This window comes from Takifugu flavidus, chromosome 1 (genome assembly GCF_003711565.1).
Source record: "Takifugu flavidus isolate HTHZ2018 chromosome 1, ASM371156v2, whole genome shotgun sequence".
NCBI classification, from domain to species: Eukaryota; Metazoa; Chordata; class Actinopteri; order Tetraodontiformes; family Tetraodontidae; genus Takifugu; species Takifugu flavidus.
The window spans coordinates 11,569,116-11,581,265 of record NC_079520.1 but is presented as its reverse complement, the minus strand read 5'-3'; the positions used below and the strand labels follow the sequence as shown (position 1 = coordinate 11,581,265).

The window sequence follows — 12,150 nt, the reverse complement described above, 5'->3', positions numbered from 1 at the left end:
CAGTGATGCAGTCTGCCTCGCTCTCTGTACATTCTAAAGTCATTTTTACAGCAGGCATAGTTTTCCTTTGGTCAGAGGAACTGCCTGGTACCTACACTGCTTTGGTTTGTTTGGTGCCATCTCTACGATTCTATGGAAACATCAGCATACCCTCCATGTGCCACTGCATGCATTAGCCCTCTGTATTAATCCTTTTCATCTTGCAGTCTGTGTGTATGAGCGCCCGTGTATGCTTGTGCGCCTCTGTGATCTCCCTTTCTGTCCAACGCAGCATTGCAGAGCACACATTGAATACTAACCCAATCATTAAGACTTAAATGAGAACATCAGAATCTATCTGCAGTCTTGCACACAGTCCCCGGAGAGAACCAGAGGGAGGTGTGGGGAGGACGGACCAATTTATTTTCAGTCTCCCCTTCCGCTTCTTCTCCCCAATCCTCTGCTAGTTTTCCCTCAGAAAGATGCAGGGGCAAAATGTGACCTGGTTGAATATAACACACTCTCTGACTGGACTTTTTAATTTAATTGGGATCACCAGAGATGGCTACGTCTCAGGCTTGGCCCAGACAATATGTCCCTTTCTAATTTTGTCCCCCATTTTAGTAAATGGCCAGTTCTGGCCCACTTTACTCTTCGTGCGTATGACAAGAGAGAATGCTGGTATGAGTGGAAGAAAAAAATTAGTAAGAAAGGGATGAGAAGAAACACTAGTGAAGGCACTCTGAAGGGCTTAGTTGTTGCAGTCAAGAGCCAAAAATATCATAAAAAATAAAGTCAGTAGATGGATGAGGATGAAAGAGCAGGAAGAACAGAATAGTTCTCGGACCATAGATGCTGCCACATAATCAGAGAAGCAAAGATTGGCGAAGGACCTGACAGGAAATGACAAATAGGAAGACTGGGGGGGGGGGTTGACTCAGGTAAATATTAATAGGGGTCAAATCTGGCATGGCTGACCTCTGGAGCTCTGCAGAGACCTGCAATTCTAGGAATGAGTCCCTAAGGGAAATTTTTGTCTTCTGCTGTAGGAATGGAAACCTTATTTTGATGACTAGACTGCTTTAGGCTCAAGGTTATGTGATGACTCAAACTGCAATAGCTGCAGAACAGAGTAAAGATTTTGGTGTTACTACTACAGTATACCTTCTGTATCTGGGTGTGCGTGTGTGTGTGTGTTTGTGTGTGCGCATGTGTGTGCATGAGTATTGCTTGGATGCAAATGTAACATTAAAGATTGTCCTTGAGTTGCCCTTTATTAGTGATAATGATATTAAAATGAATCTTCTCAGTTACTGAATGTGATCCCTTTTATTGGTAGAATTCTTCCTTCCTAGCAGAAAACCAACTCTGGTCATTTGCAGCTTCTTTCACTCTGTGTATAAAAGTAAAGTACAATCTGATATGAAATGGGCCAGTCGATGGCTGGACGGTTAATTTGATTTTCGCTACCATTACCACCTTTAATTAAACGCAGCTTCTAAGGTCACACTAGTTAAGTGAAGTAATCATATTTCAGTGTTATCTCCGTCCAGGCAACAGTCAGCGACTGCAGGTGCTGCTTTTCATGCTCGGTCTGTTGGCGTATTCACACTACAGGTCATACTAATGTCTAAAAACGGGTACTGGGAAATTTAAAAAAAAACAAATTGTGCTTCCATCTGTAACTGGACAACTGAAGTGCATGCGTATATGCTGTAGTCTGACCGGGATCGGTGGTTTCTGTATCCGATTAAGACAGTAGTCTTGGAGCCTGGAAATTTGCCCCAACATGCATACGCCTTAATCAGAGTTAAACTAGACAATGCACGTGTGCATGTCTCATTAACCCCCATCACAACCACGAGGGAGTGCGTGCATCTTATCTGCACGATAAATAAAGTGTACATTACATACGAAATGAAAACAAGCTGAACGATCCATCTTTCCGTTGCTCGGAGTTGCTTATTATGAGGTGTAATAGGTCAGCTGGAAAAGGGGGGGTGTATAAATGGCTGAAAAGATGCTTTTCACCCACCTATTGTTGAGGAGGACATCTTTCCGTCAGTTATTTGAGTTATTGCATGTAAACATGTAAACCAAATTCTGACAAGATGGAAATATCCATTTCTGAGCATAGCTCATTGTTTCAGCTGTGCATGTAAACGTACTGGCTGTCTAAAGGTTACAACAAATGTGACAAAGAGAAGATGAAGCAGAAAGAGCAATACAGCAAACCTGGTATATCACGCTAGATCGCTTGGCTTCCATTGGCCATTGCGCCATAGTAAGTTGGGAAAATGAACTCTTTTGATCAACAATTTGACTTAAATCTGTAAACAATTACAAAAAAGACGTCTGCATTGGTCATTAAAAAAACCCGGTAGTTTCTTGGTCAAATAAATGTCTCATCATTCCCAGTTGTTCACCTCTCACCAGCATTACAGCCTGTGCACAGAGTGAATCTCTTTTCTGTCTTTTCTGGTATTCAAGCCATGTCGACAAATTCTGAGGAGCAGCAGCGTGGATGATAACAAAATGTAGTTTGCGCCTCTTATCTGCAGAATTCTTGTTTAATCTGGATGAAGTTATGTCGTGTTTGCTATCGTCAGAGCTTCCGTTGATACTGTTGATTGAGATTGGACTAACTAGTTCAAAACAGCAGCTCAGCTGGCTAACTGTCACATCTGAATGTCCTCTTCCAGACTGGTTAGTGTCTTTAAATTCATTCAGAAATATCTCTTATTTCATGCCATCAAATATGCTTTCCATGACTAATTGTGCTTATGTGTGGAGGGATATGTGTGTGTTGTGTTCTGCTTCATATGACCTGTGTAACCATGTGCACATGTGTTTTGGGGGTTTCTACTTAACTGCAGTAAAAACATTTGACATTTAAAGGACTGTCCAAGATGAGTTGTAGTTGGTGTAGTTGGTAGTTGGTGCTTAGACAGGGCGACGTAAAACACAGAGGTGATACAGATGTGAGGCTAAGATCAGATGTTTAACAGTCACTGCTACATGAGTGTCATCCTCCTGGATATTTGGTCTAGAAATAATTTATGCTACTGCAAGGATATCATTTTACACCACCAGAACATCAAAAAATGCATAGACGCATAGTTTAGTCACATTTCAAATATATATAGGGAAGGTCCATTTTTCTGCCCACAGGCTTGTCTACTTCTTGTCTTATTTTTGTATTAGCTTCTTTTGTGTCAGTTTTATTCCCCCCAGAATGCCCTGTTTGGTAATTGGCTGCGGCTGTGTTTTATTCTCCACAGCTTCTTCTACTTCTACTTCAAAATGGCACATGGCATTAAACTACAGCAATACAGGACAGCACTCTGTCACACTAGTTAACATAGTTTCATCACAGCAAAGCTTCTAGTTCAATTCCAGGTCTACCTTTGTGGAGTATGCATGATTTCCCTGTAGGCATGTGAGTCTTCTCCTCCCACAACCCAAAGAACAAACAAAACTAATTCAAAGATTTTGATGGTGATTTTAAATTGCCCGTGAGTGTGTGAGTAGATTGGGGTGTAACCGGAGTGGAACTACTGACCTGTCCTGTAGCTCTGCCTGGGATACACCACAACACCCCCGCAAGTCTAATAGATGGATGGATGGATGGATGGATGGATGGATGGATGGATGGATGGATGATGGATGGATGGATGATGGATGGATGGATGGATGGATGGATGGATGGATGGATGGATGGATGGATGGATGGATGGATGCCCCCGTATGTGCGTAATAGGACACCAGTGCTACTGTTTACTGGTAATTTATGTAGTTAGACTGTTGTAATGGCTTCCAACACACTGTGACAGTCTTATCAGCCAGTGAACCCCAGCAGTACTGTATTCACAGCTGACTCTGGCAGTGTTCTGGCCAGCCAAGACAAGACCCGCATCATAAATACCCCCACAGCTCTGACAGCTGCTCATCTGTTAATTAAACAGCTGACGGTGCTAATTTTGCATGGTCATTATGAAAATTCATGTGTGTATCCATGATTGTGTGCACGTGCAGGTAGAAATTTACTGCCTGTTGTCACACGGTCTTGGGTTTCTGCTGTTAGCACCTCGTATTTATTAACATTCATATCCATCTCTTTCAGGAAGTTATTTGCAATGTAGCATATGTCATTTTAAACCATTCAATTTGATTAAAACCGCAATGGGGTACTAAATCTATCAATATATTATCGAATATATAAATAAAATACATGTCCTCTGCCAACAAATGGTGCCTAATAGCCCGATAACGCCGATAGACTGGATGTGATTGTGGTTGGTAGCGGCGTTGCTGCGTGCCTGCCCCACCCTCTACCGTCTGCCAAATACACATCGGAAACACACGATAGATGTGTTTGTGTTGCACCTGAAATGGTGGCGGAGGGGGTTTTCTATTTTCTATTTTTTTCTTTTCTAACTAGCAGAGTGCAGGATAGGAAATAAAATGCAAAGACAAAAAAAAAACGTCCACTAAATTTTCAAAATTAAAAAATGCCGTGTTTATGGTGGATCAGTTTCAATGTGCAGAAGTGCCGCGCTCATTCAAATTATAGTTGTATGGGGGGGAAAAACGAATATACAATAAATAATCAAGGAATTCAGCATTTGAGTGAAATGAATGGAATTTTGGAGCATTTTGCCCCCATCCTCTTCTGGATGGGGGCAAATAATGTCTACATTTGTGGCTCGTTTCATACGCTACAGAGTGGTACTATAGCATGATTGTGCGTTTATTTATTTTCAGCTGCACACTGAAGACGTAGCCTGTGTGTTTTGGCAGATGGCGGAGGACATATTATCGCGCTAAATATGGCGTGCGTAATATCTTTATATGTGTAACGTTTAGCAAACTGAAAGGTCATCCAAAAAAAAAAAAAACTACAAAAGAAAATCCCATATTTCATAAACATCATTAACTACACCATGGTCACCTGTTTCTCTATCTTCTTCTGTGCTTTTCACCTTTATATGTTTGTAATTAAAAGCTGGCACTTTGTTCCTTCCTGTGCTGCTTTGAAGAAAGCTTTGATTCGCTCGCCCACCCAATTTCAACAGATAACCTTCAATGTCACCCTTTGTAGATGCCGTCTCTCATTCTCTTAGTCTTTACTGCTGACACCAGATTAGCCTGGATGGAATGTGTTTATTTTCATTCTGTGTTGGGGCCGACATAGGTGCAGCTGAGGGAAGTCGGTGAGCAGAAGGTGTAAATGTGTCCACACAGGCAGGACTGCTTAACACACACTGTCCATTTGATTTATGTGCTGAGCTGAATGTCGGGGGAAAACCATGAGGGCAGCAGTTGGAGTGGCCTGACATGGCGGCCCTGACTGGGTGAGTCAGCGCCGCCTACCCCCCCCAGGGAGTAAAACATCCTGATAACAAGCCACATACAACTGGAGGTTATTAATCACATGAGCCATTCTTATTCACCTGTTTCCGACTGTTTCTTCACTTTACATATGTGCAAAGGTGTGTGTGTGTGTGTGTGTGTGTGTGTGTGTGTGTGTGTGTGTGTGTGTTCTCCCTCCTGAAGAGACAGAAAGAGAGCAAGTGAGAAAAAATAGAAAAGAAAAACTAGAATGAGAGCACAGTGTGTCTGAAGGTGAGCGCGTACATCTGTTATGCCTCTGCTGGCAACCTTGCACCCACCCCACCCCCACCCCCACCCCCACCCCCCACTTCCTAGGCTATTTTTCATCCAAATGCTGCAGTATACACTGCAGAGGAAGTCGCGGGGGTGGGCGTGGGGGTGGCAGGGAGAGTAGCGGGAAAGATGGCAGATCTGCTGCGAGTGAGGGATCGGGGTGTGAGTTTGGAGGAAAGGTGTCACTCGTTGGGATCACAGAGTTGCGTGTGGAGGTGGGACCAGGACCACAGAAACAGGATGGGGGAGGGATGTGCACAAGGCCTGGAGGAGGAGCTGCCAGAAGCGCGTAGGAGCGTGACTCACAAGGGTCTCCACAGTCGGCCGCCTTGCTGATAACTATCTTTGTCCAATTGACCGTCAGTTCAATTGTCAGCAAGAAGATCTCCATGAAATACACCCAGATTATTTTCACTGATTGACAAAATAAGTTTATGTTTGGTGTATGTGGCTATAAAGAATGACCATGTCTTTATCCATCATCTCATCATCAGCCTTCTCTTGAGCTTCATAAAAGGCTTTACTGTAATTTCTCCTCAGTCAAAAAACATCACTGGCTGTTCGACTCCTCATCTGGTGCAAGTAGCTCTGGTTGCAGTCTGGAGACGGCCGTGCAGCATCATCTTTATCTATTCTTTATTATTGATTAGACGCCATGATCACCAAAGGCCCAATGGCAGATTGTTAGTACAGTAAAACTCACTTTACCTGAGTTAACAGAGGTGACCTTCATAGGGTCTAATGTGAACATATATATACCGGTACTGTATACACACACACACACACACACACACACACACACACACACACACACACACACACACACATACGAGTGTGAATTCACTTGTTTATATGAATAACTGATTTATGCTGGATTTTCAGTTCAAACAAGGCTAACCTTCGAGGTTTTCAGCGATTATATTCTCCAAACACAGAGCCCCCCCACCAGCAAGCTGCCCTATACAACCTTTAACTCACAGCCCTACATGCTGCCCTTGTAGCGCTTTAACTGGAGGCATATAACTTTATGAAACCCTGGTAACTATTTGCTAAAATCAAATGCACCATCGTAGACACACTCAAAAACATACAAAGTGTAAACAAATGCATGATTCTATCTACCAGTTTCCACTTCCAGCTGCCTCTTTCCTTTCCCAGTTGTGTTATATTTTTGTCATTTTTTGCCCCTCAGGACGTCCACGTGTCCTCCGTGTCCAGAACAAGACAGCTAGGGGGAGGCTGGGGTTAAACTGAGGGTCGGATCCGAAACATATGTGCGTCGTGAACTGACCCACCAGCGCTACTTTTCAGAGGAGTTGGGCTTTCACCTTCTGGGTTCTGTGGGTGGGGGATGGGTTGAATAATGATGTGAGTGAATGCAGCCAGCCTGTGGACGAACGTTAATTATGCATCAGTGTCGTCCGTTCCGCAGGCATCCATCCTCAGAATATTGACCACCGACTCAGTGGTGCTGACGGTAACCCATGACATAAGCAAGGGGGCGCTGTGTTTATGCACCGTAGAGACGGATTAAATACAGGTGCACATTTGCTCATTCATAATTTGGATCAGTTTGCTCCTGTCCTTTTAATTTACTTGACTTTCCTTTTCCTGGCTGATCATTTTGTCAGGTGCTGGTGGAGGCAGCCTGGCAGGAGCACCTTAACTAGACCAGTTCGGAGGGCAGCGGAGAGCGTTACCTGACAGTCATTTGTAGTGAACACCTCCTGCGCGCAGGAAATGTCTTTCATTATTAATCCCCACACTGCCTCCGCTGCATTTTTCATCATGCATTTTTCATGGAACCAGTACTGGTGCTATTTCCTAATTCATCATTCATAGAGCTGTATTTTTGTCAATCGCACCGTATTGCGGCGCTTGTCTGACTGCTTTAACTCAGTGAACTTGGTTCTGTCTGCAGTCAGAGGTTCACATCCCCACCTCACCACCACCTTGCTCTATTTGCTTGTTTACACTCGGGTTAATAACCTCTCACTATGATTCTGTTTGTCCTCATCTGGTAATCAAATTTGCATAGCCTTTGTTTGCTAAGTGAGCAACCTATGTCAAAGGTAGGAGGCTTTTGCATGCCCGTACGTGCGCATGCGCGTGTTTTCATTGCTGCAGATGGATCATTGTTGAAGGAGTTATTCAGATGTCACATGAATGTAATTGAATAGGTGCCTCTAAGGAGTTGCCTGAGTGAATTCTGTCCCGCTTCATTTTCAATCAGTATATTGTTGTCGGTGCGCCGCTACGCTTGTCTTTTTGTCTCATCATTACATTCTCTTTGGCTCCTCACGCAGCTTTACGTTGCCCTACCTGTTCCCATCTGCTGAGGCCATTAGCTACGTTCCGTTTTCCTCATATATCTAAGTGATGCTGACACCGTTGCTGTAGGCCAATGAATATATGTGCATGCGTGCCTACAAACTCCTGCTGGATGTATACACCCTATGCCAGGGGTGACCAGCCTTGTCCTATAAGAGCCGTACTTCGGCAGGGTTTTCTGTCCTGCTGGGTAAACAGCGGCTTTCACCGGGAATCCTCGTTCCCTTGGTGAGAGCCGTTGTCTACCTGGTCGGCCCCGCTGGCTTACGCCCTCATGCTCTGGTCTTTGGTGTCTACAGGGGATTAACAGGACTTAAAATGTATAATTACATGTTAAAATCAGCAGAGGATGACAGAGTTAACGCCAAACACGTGAGCGGAGAATTATTTAAATCGATTCAGCAGAAAAGTGGAGGGAAAAAAATCTGATAAAGCAGCATGTCTGCTAAAACTAGAGCTCTCTCTCTCGCTCGCTTGCTCTCTCGTTCTGTCTGTCTGTCTGTCTGTCTGTCTGTCTGTCTGTCTGTCTGTCTGTCTGTCTGTCTGTCTGTCTGGATGTGTGTGTCTCTGTCACAAATTCTATTAGCACATAAAAGCAAGTAAAAAAAAAATGGAAATAATTTAAATAAATTAAATGAGGTGCTGACAATCAGGACCATCTGGGTCCACTTAAAATCAATACTGCAGGGCAGAGTAAGACCCTCTATCAATTAAAAGCTTATTAGACAAGTCATTATCATGAAATAATCTCATTCATGGGACAGCTGAATCTCAACTCTGCATATTACTGCAGCAAGGAAAGCCTTCAATTGTTTTTTTTACAATTTTATTTCCATCTCTGTGGGAGCCAGAGCCACATTGGGCCATTTATTAGGTTCGCAAAGTGACAGCTTAACCTAAATTAACAATTAACTCATTAGCTATTCACACTTATTTGCAGTGATGTAAGTGATGCACTATTACTTAATCCATTTCTCAATTCAAAGTATGCAGACACAGACCTTTAAGGTTCTTTAAAGCAGATACTATGCTGCTGCCGCTGTTTCTGGCTGAGGTAAAATGCATTGTGGGATATTTAGCGTTCCCACGTCCACACAAATCATGTCTGATGCACACTTGTGGAAATGGGCAAAGCAAGTACACATCTGAGCAAGTACGGTACTTCTGTAGCAAACATGACCACCGATGCTGTATCACAAGAATATGAGAACACAGGTATGAACAGCTGCATTGGGAAAAGGCCTGAGTCCATTAGGTAGCAGGTTTAGTCCATTAAGTCTAAGTTTAAAGAGTGAACCCACACCCAGAGTGAAAACATGGCGATCTTCCTTACGAACATATGTGAACATTCCATATTTTCAATGATGCCCTTGAGCAAAAAGCCTTCAAAGCAACAGCTAATTTAGAATGTGGATGATTCCACATGCTTCACTAGATGCTACTACCTTGACAAGAGTTAAGGTGACATTTGTGATCGGTAAAAATCAAAGGTACTGAAAGGATGCAGAAGTAGCAGCCTGGAAATGTTGAAAGGCAGCTGGTTGGCCTCCCAATGGGAATCAAGACAACACAACACACTAAAAGAAAAGTGAAATAAGGTGGAAGAGTCAATTCTACCAGGGACTCTGAAACAGGAGCAGCTGCAGGGAAAAGTCACTCAAAAGGACTCTGTGCATAGCAAAGGGTCACAGAGACATTTTACAACCTTTAATATATGTTCCGCGTTTTCAGCATGCCCTAAATGTTGCTAACTGGAGCTGTTTTTGGTTGTTTAGCATTACAAACTGTTTAAAAGTTGAAATCAGTCGCGATTCATATCCTTATGGCTCAAATCAAAGGCATACTCAGTTCTTTAGGTGGCGTTTAGAGATAATCTATACACTTGTGATGCTATTGATTTTTGTTTTCTCTCTGAGCTTGGATAGAGATGGCCGGTTACACTGTGGCTGTAAAGTCATTTTGCTGAGATGTCATTGTTAGCATGAGGCTGAATGTCACCCTGCCTGATGACGCCAACAGCAGGAACAAGATGACAGAAAAGTGCTCCACAGAACGCGTGCAAACCGACGCAGACAGGCCCTGCGATTCACACCAAACACAGATACGGTTATTATGAATCTAATTGCTGCTCTGCTAATCTAATCTAATGTACACAAGCTTTAACACTCGCTCACGTGAGCACAAAATCAATTGTGACATTCACAGTGATTTAGCTAAAGGGAGGGCAGCAGGGTCTGTGTGTGTGTGTGTGTGTGTGTGTTTAAACCTACCTTATTTTTAGACTAGAAAATAATTTATTAGAACACAGCCACTTCCCATAAGGCATCTGTGATGGCGTCCAGTATAAGTAGCTGCACATGTCCGGTCATGCATACTCATATCTACTTATCTCATTTAAATATTCTCCTCAAGCAGCCACTTCTAAATATACTCAGTAAAATCAAAAACCCTTCTTTAAAGGTTAAATCATTTCTGCATTAAAATAAATGACCCAAATTTCTGCCAGAACACATTTTAAAAACTTTTTTATAGATAGAATGTCTGCTTTAATTCCTATTGAAGGTTTATTGCATCATTCTGACCAACATTCCAGAGCAACGCATGAGTGTGTGAAAACGTGACATGATCCATGAAGTGATACGATCTGGTTCGGGTGCATGAGTTTGAGCGAGCAGCAGGTGCTCTCGGTGGAGTTTTGCACAGGAAGTAGCAGCTCATTACTGCAGGTGGTAATGGCACACACGGATGCAACTTCTTTATCACATGGGAAGAGAAAAAAAAGGTGTTAGGTAAATGATTTGTCCCCATTTGTGCATGTGTACGTTGGAGAAAATGGGTGCGAACAAAACACCACGCAGACATATCAACACAGACCAGGTCTCCAGGACCACACATTGATGGTAATCCTGTAATATGTGAATACGTTTTTTGAAAAAAGCATTAGCACTTATAAACGTCTCGTATTTTAGTGCAGAAGGAAACAAAAACAAGCATCTGACAGTGATCGTCGAACGTCGTTACTGGTCTTTGCGAGCCTGTGCGGCGTTACACATCCTCAGGTTGTCGACCAGTTAAAAACCACTGCAGTGTTCTGAAAACGGAGCGATGCGGCCAGTAATCCTCAATTTTAGGCTTGGCAGTGTTGCCGGTTGGCTGTCAAAGTGACGGCAACAGCCAGTTTCATTACACAGGACACATTTGAATCACCAGGACATCAGCTAAGCTGGACAGGCAGCGCACAAACACACACGTGACTCTTCTCCAGTGGAACTGCTCCCTAACTCTTGCTGTTTCTCTCTCTCTCTCTCTCCCGTCCTCACCTCTCTGGGTCTGATCTAGATGGTTTATAAGCAGTGGCTGTGTTCTCAGTACTTCCAGACCACCCAGATTCACTGCAGCAAGCGAATCCCCTGTGGTCACTACTGCCTGGAGGTGCAGCAGCGGTGCCCCTTCATCCTGCCCGACAATGATGATCTCATTCATGGAGGCAGCCCCAGTTTTATATGCACAGGTACAAACAAAGTCATCCCACTTTCCATTTTGCATTGTTTTAAAAATAAAATGAAATGCTAGTGTCAGGTGTTTCACCTCACAAGGAGCTGTGCTGAATTTTGGACATTTTGCATTATAATTGCTGATTTTAAAACCCAATGTAGTCACGGTACACCGAATGTCCCCTGACAGTTGGAATGTTTCGGATTAATATTGCAGCTTCATCATCCTGTGCAGCGATAGCTGTGTAGGTTTTACTGCTCATCATTTTCACAGGTACTTTGAGACTGATGCCTGAGGCAGCTGAAACAGTAAATGCACCATCCGAGGTGACGGATGTGACAGTAGATGTGTTGTTCCTTTTATATCTGTAGCACAGTACAGTTCAGAGAACTTTGGGGACTCCTGGAAGGATAAATGAGGAGTCCTGTTCCAAAAGCCAGAGCCTCTGACCAATCGCTTCATTTTTAACCATTTTCCTGGAAAATAGTAGATTATAGTAACCACTTTGTCCGGTTTATTAATGTCAGTTGGACACATGGCTGATCTGATTGGGTGGAACTAGTGACCTGACAGTTACAGGATGGTCAGACTAATCTTCAGACTCCAACGGTGACAGTCTGTCAGATTGTCAGTCACTCAGGATTAGAGAAAGATATTCTGCATTAAAAGGTATTAAGA

The 12,150-nt window shown here is 43.3% G+C and overlaps 1 protein-coding gene across 3 annotated transcripts in view; it reads left to right on the top strand.

The window, feature by feature from the left end:
* LOC130529931 (NALCN channel auxiliary factor 1) overlaps positions 1-12,150 on the top strand; it is a 53,754-nt gene that overhangs the window by 37,632 nt on the left and 3,972 nt on the right. For all 3 annotated transcript variants that reach the window (XR_008951683.1, XR_008951684.1, XM_057040663.1), the window contains exon 2: positions 11,317-11,488. Coding sequence is in view for 1 of the 3 variants with exons in the window: in XM_057040663.1 (XP_056896643.1) it covers positions 11,317-11,488 (172 nt within the window). In the remaining 2 variants the exon portion in view is untranslated. The remainder of the gene's footprint in view (positions 1-11,316; positions 11,489-12,150) is intronic.